This window comes from Thermobia domestica, chromosome 7 (genome assembly GCF_964235325.1).
Source record: "Thermobia domestica chromosome 7, izTheDome1.hap1.1, whole genome shotgun sequence".
In the NCBI taxonomy this organism is placed as follows: domain Eukaryota; kingdom Metazoa; phylum Arthropoda; class Insecta; order Zygentoma; family Lepismatidae; genus Thermobia; species Thermobia domestica.
Genome location: NC_137460.1, coordinates 14,890,645 through 14,904,921, shown reverse-complemented (window position 1 = coordinate 14,904,921; position 14,277 = coordinate 14,890,645). Strand labels below are relative to the sequence as shown.

General features: G+C 36.4%; 1 protein-coding gene across 1 annotated transcript in view; it reads left to right on the top strand.

Moving 5' to 3' along the window:
• LOC145689862 (discoidin domain-containing receptor 2-like) overlaps nt 1-14,277 on the top strand; it is a 581,986-nt gene that overhangs the window by 512,318 nt on the left and 55,391 nt on the right. Inside the window, exons 12-14 of the mRNA XM_081764130.1 lie at nt 9,175-9,386; nt 12,565-12,702; nt 13,952-14,232. Of these exons, the coding sequence (XP_081620256.1) occupies nt 9,175-9,386; nt 12,565-12,702; nt 13,952-14,232 (631 nt within the window). The remainder of the gene's footprint in view (nt 1-9,174; nt 9,387-12,564; nt 12,703-13,951; nt 14,233-14,277) is intronic.

Here is a 14,277-nt window from a genome sequence, read left to right as displayed (position 1 = left end):
TTTAAATGCTAATATATTTGTGAAAAGAGATAATTAGTAACACTTTTCAAGAGCATGTCTACTGTAAAATGTACTTAATCTCATCTAAAACGCCAGTAGCATGCGATATAAAAGAGATCCCAAAAGCTCACCTCTGGGCCAACGTCATTTTCACAATCACAGCCAGAAATGTGGAATATTCCAGGTCAGTAAAAGCGAGAGGTTGTACGGGGTAAAGAAAGCTGTCTGTGGGCTACTGACGTCACAAATCGCACTTATCACTTAACGTCCAGTGCGATTGGTTTCTCCTGTTTTCCTGTTCAATCACGCTTCCTCTTCCCCTGTCAATCTGTACGTATATTGCCATTTTTTCTGTTCTCGTTTCGTATACATTCTCTCTGTACGTTTCCCATCTGTATCAAAAAATATTCTGTAGGAAACGCATATATACTGCACCTTCACCGGCAGACTGTTTTGGCATATATATCCAATGTCTCAAACAGAGAGATTTCCGCACAATTTTTTCGGTATCCGTGTATACTTGTTCCATATAGTCAGTACGTATATAATATTTTTTTTCCTCTGAGTAAGAGTTCTAAAGTGCGCAGCCAAATTTCTGGTCAATAAGAAAAAGGTTTAGAAATGGTTTCCGGTGTACTTAATACAATATTACAGTTGTATCTAGCTTGTTTTCTTACTGGCGCTGAGATTAGCAAAGAGCACCACTAAAGTTTGTATGTAAACATACGTATCCTAACGTTTGTCGTTTGAAAAAAGATATCTCATTATTTCTCTGACTGCAATTTGTCGTCATCCCCTTGTTGTCGTGTTTGTATCTTTTTTAAATATGTATCGACACATGAAAAACACACACACACACAGATGCACAAAATCGTTTTCTAAAAATTGAAGTTTCGCCCCATTCCACTTTAATCTCACAGTCTATCCTCTATCTTTGTTTGTCTATTTCCTTCCTCTTCTGTATTGCATTGAAAATGAAAATTTTATTAATCTTTTAAAAGAAAGTTTAATATTTGTGTATCTTCTTTCTTTCTCAAAGAAGATGTATAATATAAGGAATATTAAAAAGAATATACTAACAATGTTGAATAGTCGTAACATTACAGATGATAGACACAAGATTTTAATATACCGTACTATCTTTACAAGATAAAAGGGAAGAAATAAACACCAAACGATGCTCTATTATTCAGGATATCATTTTATTAAAATCTTCATCATAGCAACGTTATTATTATTATTATTATTATTATTATTATTATTATTATTATTATTATTATTATTATTATTATTATTATTATTATTATTATTATTATTAATCCTTAAGAGGATGGTACGCATTTTGGTACCGATATTAATTGGTGGCCACTATACAACTGGCCATTGACAAATTGACCAGTGGCCATTGACAAATTGGCCAGTGGCCGTCGATTACTATTTGGTACCAAAATATTCACCTTCCTCTTAGGTAATGAACAACACCAATATGATCTATCTATGACTTACGGTTCCCGAAATATGGCTCCTTAAATCTCTGTAAGTCGCTAATATTTTAGCCAATATCGTGGGAACGGTAAGAGTGACGCGAAAAATTTAATCACTTTCCCTGATAGTTTCTGAAGCTCTATCAAATGAACGGTTCAAAATTGAAAAAAATCGCAAATAACAGACAAACAGATAGACACACAGAAATTCAGTAACGAACTTTTTAAGAAATCAGTATAAAATAAAAAAAAATAAATGATTGCAAATTTATTGAAATAAAATATTTAAAATTAATCATACAAACATATTACGAGATATTCTTATACTGTACTTGTATTATAATAGGAAATCACTAATGAAATAAAATAAAAATTACCTGGATTATTATGACCACTCAACCATACATATTTTCCCTTCAACACAAAAATATAATAATAATGTTTATAATAATATTAGTGTTTCTTTTTCTGTGTCATGAACAGCCTAACCTCAAATATACAGTATGTTATCAAACAAAAATAAACATATATTGCATACAATATAACCTACATACTGAAACATAAAACATAATGATAAAATAAAATAGAGTAGGGTTAAATAAAATATATCGGATTAATAATTCCTTGTCAAATTAATACCAAATAGTTTGTCTTAAAAAAAAAGATACATCGTCAAAAATATTAAAAAATAATATTTGTCAAACTAGAATTCATGCTTCTGTACTGATAAAAATAAATTAAACTAAATTAAAAGAATGTGGTTATTCTTCTTAAAATTACACATTTTGTATTCAAAGGAACTAATGTTGATCCATTTCTCATATCCATTGGTACCCTTCTACCTATATTATGTAAGCAGTATTCACTATGATATCTTTTGTCTAGTATTTTCTGAATAAAATCTCTTTCAATTAGTTTTCTCCTGTCACTTTATGCCTCTAATCCCAAAATTGATTCCAGTATTCATAACCACGTGAGTAGTAATCTCTATTCATTTGATGGCATAGTAGCCTAAGAAAACATTTTTGGACTGAATCAATATTGTTTGCCACTGTTATACCTATATTATTCCAAACAGCTACACCAAACTCTAGTCTTGATCTTGCAAGCATCTTGTGTAAATATACATATGAATTGGCATTTTTAAACTCAGGGTATTGTCTGAAAGTAAACTCCATTATTCTTCGCGTCCCTTGGAACATATAATTAGTGCATAATCATTATGCAATATTATTAATATGCAATATGCCTTTAAATTTCCAGCTCTAATTGCAACAGAATAATTGCTATGTTATCGTAACAAATAGCCAAGGCTCTTTGGTGCTTAATAACAATAGTATGGAAGTTTGATAGTATTTTTTGCACGAGGGTGCTTATTACGTCATTCCAATTTACTAAATGTCTTTTCACCTGACACAACTATTACACGGGAAGTTAGAAACACCTTTAAGAGGCCTCATCCCGGCGAAATTAAAATACCGCTAATTTTACAGTAATTATGTGATATCTTCAAATAGATAAAAGATAATTAAAAAATGAAACAAAAGCGCCCTAGACACTATTATTTTGTGTAAGATACCGTTATCACAAGTTACCTAGTGGCTTTTCCGTTTTCAGACGTTTAGAAACGCGAAAATAAATGCCGATTTTCAAAATGGCTCGAAATCGAAACCACATAAGTGAGTCGTGATAACGGTATGTCATGTAAAATGATAGCCCTACTGTCTTGGGTGTTCTTGTTCCACATTTCGATTATCTTTGATCTATTTGAAGATATCACATAATTACTGTAAATTTAGCTGTATTATAATTTCGCCGGGATGAGGCCTCTTAAAGCAGGCCGGTAGCCAGCCCAAAATTGTAGGGAGGACTGGTAGAAGTTAGGCGGGGCACGACCGAGCCATATTATAGGTCATCACCATATTATAGTTCATTTGCAAGCCTACCGTGAACATTTTAAGGGGGTGCATTGATAATTTAGGGGGGCCCGGCCCACCTTAGCCCCCTTGGATACGGGCCTGTTTTAAAGCTAGGCCTATTGTCATGTTTGGCTAATTCCCTTCCAGTCAGGTCCATATCCAGGGGGTCTAGGGGGCCCGGCCCCCCTAAATTTTTACTGGCCGCTCCTAAAATTTTCACGGTAGGTTTAAAAGGGATGTATATGACGATGAACTATAATGTGGTTGGATCGGGCTCCCCCAAACTTCGATCGCCCCCCTCCTTAAATATTTGGACTGGCTACGGGCCTGCTTCCAGTCAATGTTTGTAAATGGAATTCAAGAGTGTTTTTTGGGTGTTGTTCTCATGTTAACTTCTACTACTAATTCGTGGTATTTCAAACCTTCAATTCCTTAAAAGAATTCATCTTTATTTGCATCGTCCTTGTAAGTGTTTGATAACTTTTCCTTGCAATTTGTAAGTCACTGACATTCAATTTGATTATGGTATTATCATTTAGAAAGTTAAATTTTTCACTAATTTCTTACAGACATTGAAAGTGGATTTTTAATTGATTCAGTATTTTGTCAATGATCTCAAATAAAGTAATTTTAAGATAATTCTGCTGCAGATAAATCAGAACTTCTACCTGCCTCTTCCTTTTTTTCTTCCATCTACGCGCAAGGGGTATTTGTCTAGCTTGCACCATCTACTTGCGACCCTGCCATTTGTATCTTCTATTCTGTCGAATAGAAAGTTTACACTTATAACAACAGTCGAAATTATTACGCATTTATCTCTCCTTAAATTTCCAGACACTTTTTAAAAGATCTCTGAACTTCTTCTAAGCTTGGCCTCTTTTCCTCACTTAGTTTAGAAGATGTAATGTCTTTGTCACTTTTTCACAAGCAATTTAGCCCATTTATTTATTTTAGGGAAATTTCCAGCACTCCCTGAGTCGAATATTATCTCGTGATGACGTCCAATGGGACGGGAGGAGCTGTTGGAGTACCCGTTGTTTTTCAAACATTTTGAAACCAATATTTCAAGTGTTCAGATCTTTTGAACAATTTTTGGAGAGTTTCCAAATTATCTCCACAGAATTCTTTTCTTCTACGTTCAGTTCACTATACTCCGAACCAATGCCGATATCATTCGGCATTCTAATTGAATTTACATCTGGTTTCTTACTCTAAAAGGTTCAAAGTTTTCTTCAAATCTTGTGCCACGAAGTTCAGAACATGAGCCATGAATCTAAAATAGTGAATTTCACTGTCAAAGCTGGGAAGCAGGAATTTTAACTTTTAGACAAAACTAGAGTTTGCAGCTGCATTGTCCACAATAGTCCACTGAACATTGGAGTCTATTGAACAAAAAAAAAAAAAAAAAAAAAAAAAAAAAAAAAAACTTTGCTGTGTCGTTTCTGGTGTGTTGTTAAAATGATGGAACAAATTTGGTAGCAAGAATAAGAAGATTCCAATTTTCTTCAATGAAATACTATGTCATGCTGTAACAGATCTATTAGTGACATTCTTCAACCGAGGATAACTGATCTGTTAGATGTCTTGCTTTGTAATATTTTGTTACTCCTTTCTGCTGGCTGCTGCAGTGAGATATTAAAAAAATGTCTACAAAAATTTTTGTTCTGGCATCTTGGTTGATACATTCAAATTCTAAAAAAAAAATGTTCGTGTAGCATCGCCATCAAGAAAATTAAAATACATATTTTTTTGGAGCACAGTCAACTATCAATTCATTTGTCTCTTCTGTTGTTTTTTTATGGAACTACAATTTTGCGAGAACGCGAGATGTCTTGCCGCGCGAGACTACACTTTAATCTCGCCTCATAAAATATCTTGCTTCTCATCTCGCAAAACTCTCTGAGTTTTCAGATACATCTCACTGATATACTCAGAGAAAGGTGAGCCACCGCGATCCTATTTATTAATACTTTTATAAGCATTACTCGAGCCCTGTATGGTTCTACCCAAGTTTGACACATTTCTTACATTTTTCAGGACAGCTTAGAGCTTTGTATTTCCTTTAACAGAGCATGTACTAAATGAGGAGCTCCATTACTACCTGCAGATTAACTTCAGGAGGGCTCTGTATAAATGCAATGTGGACGTATGTCATAAAAATTACAATGCATAAAACACGAACCAACTTGCGCTAGGTGGTCACTAAAAAAACACGGACGCTATCTAGCTGAGTAAGAGCAGGAGCACATTAGTGGAACCCGAGCGGTAACAAGGAAATGCGTTCGTAGGGGTCAGGCGTATCAGCGACGGATGGTATATACATAAACAAGGATAGTGGAACACCATACTTACCCCTACAAAACTTTCACTATGACTCAAAAATTTATTTCAATATGCTGTGCACTGACAGTAATTACTTATATTTACACACTCTCACTGCTTCACGTGAAATGTTCCGCATCATATTTTACCTATAAATTTTTCAATTTGGTTGTACCAGCTGCTCGAGTCAACCCTTATTATATTTCCCTACAATTTTGAGTTTGTATGTGAATTAAAGGTGACAGTAATAGATCTAGGATTAACAAGTAACAAAATAAGAACCTAAGATGCCAGTTAATCTCCTTACTATGAGTTAGTGATATTTAATATCTTATGGTACTGTCGTCATAAGGAACTAGGCATGGTAATGACAAAGATTACGACGATTTTCCGAGAATTTCTAAATATTTCGCTGGTGAAGCATGTATTAAAGTGTCGAAGTACAGCAGTGTCCAATTTAAGTCGAACTGAGTTAAATCTGTATTTTCTCTTCTTCAATATTAGATATGTTTTAACCACTTTGAATAATACCATAACTGCAGGTATATACATCAGTGCAGCTATATACGCCAAGTGTTCCGTGCTGGGACGTTTTTGACGAAATTCGCTAGTATCCACCTGCAGTATGTGCCATGGTCTTGAACGAGTCCAATTTGACGAATACTCCTGGAGACAGCGCTGAGATCCCCGTACCGTGGAATGTTGTTTGCTTAGGAAGGTTCCGTGGAAGGACATTATTATTTCAATAGATGAAAGAATCCGTTATTAGTACCGTGCTAACTCAAAACATTACCGATTGTTTACAGCAATGTACGTCTTATTTCGCGTCCGTCTAGGAGCACTTTGTTTTGTAACTTTAACTTCAGCTTGTGATTCCATGCCTATTAAATCAATACCAAGCATGGTCCAGCGAAATGCACCAGGGCTTGTGCAGGACTGACTGCAGAAGACGGAGATGTTTACATTTGGCCCACATGTTCCAAGTAATATAGGTGTAGTTTTTTTTTTAAGTCACATTACAGTGACACTGTTTGTTTATCTTAACCAGAGTGGACTAAAACCTTTCAGTTTGGAACTTCATTTCAAATTTGGAGATTATCTTTTTTACATTTTATCTTTTTATCTTCATCTTGCACATTGGTTATTCTTTTCTTTTTGTTTTAGTTATACTATGTAGTAATATTAGAGTTTGTATAATATAGACAATGTAAGCAGTTGCAAGATTTATTACAGGTTTCTAGTAGTATCTTAGACTTGGGGTAATTACCTGCACGTGTTCGTAAATACACCACTTTGTAATTCTTCTTTCTTTTACCTTGGGTACAAACAGGGATAAAAGTGGATCTGGAAAGGTAGGAGGAGGGATGATGTCACGCGATCCCGCGTGCCTATCTTTGCCCATTGTATTTTTTTTTAGGAAGTGAGGGGACGCCATAGATATTTTTTGGATGTGGGGTGACGTCGTCCTCCCGCGATTCCCCTCACTTTTACCCCTGGCTACAAAGCAGAAGTGAATCTCATCATTACAACATGTTTTTCGGCACGCGGAAAAAGCTACTCTACTATGTTGTTCTTTGTGTTTCATGAAGAGTAAGGCCATAAAAAAACCAACACCCTTACCCGGCTATTTAAAGCGATCGCAAAGCGTATTTATTGCTCATGCGTACGCTTGGAATAGGCTGACCATGTATTTAAATGTAGAGGGCTAATCACAAATTTGGTACAAATTTGGCGAGCATATTTGGTGCATTTCGGTACAATAGACTGCCTGCTGTTTAAAAGATTTCAAAAGGAAGGGGAAAAAAGGAAAGACGTATTGCCAGACAAAGGGATTGTAGCAAGAAACAGCTGCTTGGAAGATGGTTTGTGCAGAGTATTGGAACTCTGCTATTACACACCTCGATCTGCCAAAAGACCCGAAAACCCTGACTGGCTCACAGTATGATTTACAACTCTGGTGAAAGTAAAATTACTGAATAGCCACCTTGGCCGCGTTCGCTACAGGGGTAACGCTTTCTGAAACAGCATAAGTCTTAACATGGCTTATTTAACTGCATCTACCTTATGATATTTTAGCTTATTCTGACATGGTAACAGGTTAAAGAGTGTTGTCTACCAAAACTCCTTTTATATACTCCAAATGTTCCGGAAGACAAACAAGTCCAAGAACTAGCTTGATAAATCACCATGAAATTTACAAAGAATGTAGAAAGTCAAATATCAGGAACGAAGTGTGTTTATTGAGGCAATATCGAAACTGCAAATGGTAGGAATTAATCTGTTCTGGTTTCTATGTTTGATCACTAAAGATCGAAAAACGGTAACGGGTAGGATGAAACTGTATTCTACAATATATCAAGCGTCAAGCGGAATGTATTTCACTTCCATTTTTAACTTCCTGTATAAAGCAGACGTGGTAGAAATAAACCATTTTTGGTTTCTACGTTGCTCCTCATAGAGCACAAACGGCAATAGATACTAGTCGCGGTAATAGATACATGATCCGGACCCCTCAGAAATTCCTACTTCTCTATAAATCTAGTCTAAGTTTAGAGGTGATTTTAGAAACTTTTAATGTAATTTATTCTCATATTCAATTTGGACCCCTCCCGAAATACATTCCTACGTACGTGGCTAATGTGTGTTTATTTGGGTATAAAGAGAAATGGATTTTGATGTGGTTAATCACCAAAAAAAAGTGACAAACATACATACAAAATCTACATATATAAAAATGTAAATCCTGACTCACCCGTCAACAGATGTCCACAACTGTTAGACCTAGAACCTTGAAAATTTGAACAAATGTTCTCCTTGCATCTAAGACTGCAACTAAGACTGGGTTTCACGAAATGCAATCCCTGAAGAGAATAGTGTTGCTTGATTTTTTTTTTTTTTTTGTTTTTTTGCCATTCGCCAAATTTTAGAAATTGTTAGATGTGGAAAACCGGAAAGTTTGTATAAATATTTTACTTGCGTAAGGCTCTGAAAAAGATGGTATTTTGCGAGATTCCATCTCTAAGAGTGTTTTCATTCTCACCTAGTCTCAGTGCAGAACCAAGAAATTGTGTGTTATTCACGTGCACTGTCGAAGCTTAACGGTATGCAGCGAGAGAAAGGGGTGCAAAATATAATCTGCAGCAATATGCCGGTTGAGAGGCATTTCTGTGCTAGTGTGTTTATATATTATTTCATAACTGTATATTGTATTCAATTTAATTTTTGCATACTAATTAAATAACTTAGATTACGCCTAACAAATCTATGACATAGATGCAGTCAGTTTATGGATTTGGTATATCTAAGTAAACCTACCAGCAAAAGGCATAAATACCGTTCATGGCATGCATCGAATCCTCTCATCAATTAAATCGTTTTTCAGATATGTATCTCAAGTCGATATATCTTTTCATTCACTTAAATAGTTTTCCTATCTGTATTCTTTTCAGTATCTGATACTTCTCCGCCGCCGTCAGCTCAAGACTTGGACTTACCTCTGGAAACGACAGCTAATCAATTTTCTCACGTTCAATTTAGAAGCCTTCAGAACACACCTGTTGTGGGCAGCGAATCCAAAATCATTAACACATATTTTCAGGCTGTTGCCCCGGATCCACCACCAAGGAAGAAATACCATACTGCACCGCGGCAGAAGCAAGAGGTACTGTGTTCTTAAACTAATAGTATTTGTCTATTTTTTGTGTCATTTGTCCTTTGCTAAATTTTCTGATCTAGCCTCAGAAGCCAATTTACGATTAAATCTTTAACATTTAATAAGAAAGGTAATTGTTTCGCATTGTGAAATAACGGTAGAGTTGCAAATTATGAGAACTTCAAACTGAAACGACATGTAGTAGATTCCAGTTGTAATAGCGGAAGATGGTCAGAGATTGTGCTTATTATTGAAACGCTGAAACCAAATCGGTAAGCGTTTTCTTTCTTTCTCTTATCGATTTTGCTGTATGAAGATTAATATTCAAGCAGGAAATGGTAGAAGATTTGTACAACAATCGTTTGGACAAAAGGTTTTGTATTAATTAATGTATTTAGTTGGGATTCAAACGATCTATATTCACTCACTAGAGTTTTGTCCTACAATCTTCATTTTTAATTAATTCATTTTTTATATATATTTACAAGTAGTGTGGGGGTGTCAGTGTTGTGAATCAGTTGGCAGAAATCAAACTACAATAGATATTGGCGCTTAACATTGTTTATTTCTCGCATACAGTACGTAAATAAAAGGTTTAGGATTAGATATTAGGAATTAGACTTCTGAGCTTCCGGCATGTATAGTTATGTTAGCCCGTCACGGGTGAAGAATGACGTGGATCGGCGATCACACTATCCGAGAAAAGGGGAGGAAGGAAGCAACCTGGGTCCCATATGTTAGGTACCATCCCAGCATTTACCTGCTGGGAAGGAGGGAAACCCAGGAAGAAAACCTCACTCAAAATGGCTAGCCTGTAAAAGCTTTTACATCTTTGGACTGAGTGTCCTAACCGGGAAACGAACCTGGGACCGCTAGCACCAAAGACAAGAGCTTTAGCGAGTATGCTACGTGGGGCCACTAAATGGTCTGTTCGAGCAGAATAATAGCAAGGAATTGGAATAAATTGACGACAAAGAACACAATTTTTAACATCATAAGAATTTGTTTTCTCGAAAACCACGCATGAGAATTGACTCTCTAGAATGTCATTTTGTTCACAAGTATGTGAAAAATCAAAAGTTTATCACTAATATTGCTATGATTATGCAATAATAGTAATAATATTATTTTTTACTTAAATTTGTTAAATAACTAATATTTTGACTTTTTAAATGGTCGCAACTGTCACACAGACAAAGAGTCTCAAGATTAAGTTAAACTACTTCCATGTTTATCGCAATTGTCGCAGATCGTAAGTAGTCCTCGGTCGTAGTTGTCGCTTCATCATTCAGTTACTAATAGACAGCATCTTGCAGCTATCAGAGTCTCTCTGCTTTTTCTCTCTACCCTACTCCAACCCCCCCAATGTCCTCAAATCAGTTATCTTTGGAAATAGTTGTTTGTTTCACTGTTTTCGTTTCACGAAGATTAGCATTCCTAGTATCTAGACAATATTTTAGGGCAAGCTTGTGTTTCACATACAGTTCTTATCTAGTACTTCTTAAGTTCCCAAATCATGGTGGCCAAACCAGCGTTTATAATATAGTACTAGCAGAAACGTTTTTCTATTGATACCTATAAATACAACTTACGAAGCCTAAATCAAGCTTTCAGATTTGTACAAAAAAGATAACAGATCAAAGTACCACATAGCTATGAATAAATTTCTAACTGTTTATACGAGGGACATACTGAAAGTCGTAAGCAACATGTTTTCACAACCGCAATCTTTAGCTGTAAGTGAAACCAAGTATATCATCTCAATTTACAGACCTTTCTCTCTTTCGTTCTAGATTTGACGCTCTAGCACGTGATTACAGTCAAAATTTCCAAAATGGCGGACAGCGATGTTTCGTTTCAACAGCGTGCTGTGATTGAATTCCTTGTTAAAGAGGGCCAATCTGCTTCTGAAATTCACCGCAGAATGCAGCATGCCTATGCAGATGTTTGCAAGAGTGTCAACAGTGTTAGGAGGTGGATGAAAAATTTTAAGGATGGAAACACGAGTATCGAAGAGGAGCCTCGAACTGCGGGCACCCTCGAACTGCCTCCACGGAACACAACAAGGCAAGTTTTGACGAGCTGATTAAAGGAGATAGGCATATTACTGTGAATGAGATCATTGCAAAACTTGGTGTTGGACATAGTACTCTGTAAGAAACGATTCACATGTTATCGGGAGGCTTGTGCTATTGGATCCCACGTTTATTAACCGAGGAGCACAAACGTCACAAACTAATCATTGCCGACACCTTTCTTCAGAGATTTCGACATGAAGGTGATGCATTTTTACTAGTATTGTGACTGGAGATGAAAGGTGATTCCATCATTATGAATCTGAAACAAAACGACAGAGTTGAGTTATTTTGGGATTAACGTCCCGTTCAGCAGCGAGGCTATATGAGACGTGAACCTACTGATTAATGTGGATTCCGAACCACTGGAGCTCCCGCCGGGAATCGAACCTGTGTCTTCCACGCCAAAGGAGCGTTCGCTAACCGCTTAGCCACGGATGAGCTCAACGAAACGACAGAGTATGAAATAACATCACTTGAATTCGCCACCGAAAAAGTAAGCGAAGGCAGTGTAATCAGTAGGGAAGGTTATGGGGAGCGTCTTCTGGGTTGCACAGGGTTGGATTCTGCTCGACTTTCTTGAGCCTGGACAAACCATAAATTCTGCCCGCTACATCCAGACACTTGCGAAGCTCCGTCGTGGCTTGTGATAAACTTCCTGGAAAGATCATCCTTCAACAGAGTAATGCAAGTTCGCATACTGCACGTGCCACTATGGAGCAAATCAGATTTCATTGGGAAACACTTCCACATCCTTCCTACATCTCGACAAGGTATCCTCTGAAAACCATCTTTTCGGTTTTGTGATGGAATATATGCGAGGCCATCTCTACGAGACACTGGAGGATATTCGGCAAACAGTGTGTCAGTATCTACGGGCAGCTGGAACGTAATTCTATGGCAAAGGTATTTTCAAACTTGCAGAAAGATGGGGAAAATGTGTGCAAAAACGGGGACTATGTGGAGAAGTGAAAGAAAGGTCTGTAGATTGAGATAATATATTTGCTTTCACTTACAAATAAATATTACGGTTGTCAAAATGTTGCACACGACTTTCAGTATGCCGTTTGTATTTATATTATACCTTCATTAATCTTATATATTAATTCCAGGTATCACCTCCTGTCGTGAGATGGAACATTGCTCCTAGTATGGGACATCCGTACAAATGCAGGGAGTCAAAAGTCATACAGATTCCTCGTTGCTGTCTTAATATTGTGGAGAGAGTTGGAAGTTGTCATGCAGGAGAGGTGAGTTAGATTACATAATTAAATATATTTTAATTATGAAATGTCGATAAGTTTCGTAGTCACAAAGTTTTACAATTTCCTAGGTATGCATCAACGTTTCTGTCTCGAGAAAGAAACTCTTCTCTTAAAGAAACTATGGCAAGGTTACCAATTTAAAGTTTCTTGTTAAGATTTTGTAAGTTTAACATCTAGCTATAAATTACACAGGAATTAGCACTCTATGTGTCTTCCTTCAGCATGCAACAAAGAAATGGTAACTTTTACCGTTGAACAGTGTTGCCAGTTCTACAGATTTCGCAGGAGATCTGCTTTTCCTACGTTCTACTGATCTACTGCGTAAGAAAATGAAAAGTGAACAATCTCCTGCTTTTTCCTTACTTCGAGAAGTTGAAGAAATATATTATTATTAATATTGAATTTTCAATGTTTCCTCACATAAAAAGACGAAATTTCTCTGTTATAATAACACAAAACTCAGTAGAGCATATAGTTATAGAGCTTTACTGTATAATAAGAATCCAAAGAATACAACTGTACGTCATCTTCTATATGCATTATGGTTAGCGTTTTTATGACTTTCTGTAAGATTTACAAGTAAGTGTTGTTTAGATTGGGACTTCGGTTGGAAGAGTGGCTTAGACCATTTCTTCACGATCGTCAGCAAGAAATCGTCTTACGCCACGATCATGTGTGACTGTACCATATAGCTACGTTATCGCTTCGTGCATGAAAAGACATTTTCCCACTCCACTTTGCTCTTTCACTACGATTTACTTCACACACGTATCAAATAATATTAATATAAATCGGGACTTTTCCCTTTCATTTGCTCAACGTAGTTCATCGGAAATGAATTCCGGACTACTTGTTATGACTACTGCGCCCGTAATGATGGTAAATTTTATTGCCCCAATCCGGATTTACATTCAAACGCCACCACTGTATGAGTCTACTGCTTTCTCCTGTTTTTTGACTTCGAATCTCCTGCTTTTCCAACTAACTGGTCTGGCAACACTGCCGTTGACGCTTCTCTTAAAGGCCACTACTGTTTCAAATTGAGTTTCACTTTTGAGTGGTGAATGTAGTGGCACGTGCATAGGCTTGAAATAAATGGTTGTATTTTATTTCAATAACTGGCTTTCCTCGTAATGTTGTGGAACTACGATTGCCACTAGTTAGCTGTAGTCTCATTGTAATGTTATTGTTTCAATGGTTATAAACATTATAGTATTTATTTTCATGTTTACAGATTATTTTATGTGAAACAGAAGGCCTGGAAGAACTGGACATAGGAAGAATGGTTGCTGTAAAAACTTCCGAAGAAGTTCAAAGTCCGGAGAGTCTGAGGGAAGCAAGGTTTTTAGCCAGCCTTTCCGATATCAATGTGGTGAAAGTTCTAGGTATTTGCATAGGACAAGAACCTTGGTGGTTGGTACTGGAATACCCAGAATTAGGGGACCTAATACAGTTTTTACAAAATAGAATACCTAAAAATCCAACTATAAGGCCTTCTAATATCAAGCCATTAAGGTAAGTATATGCCTTTCTTTCTTGTGAGCTAAGATAGAGGATACG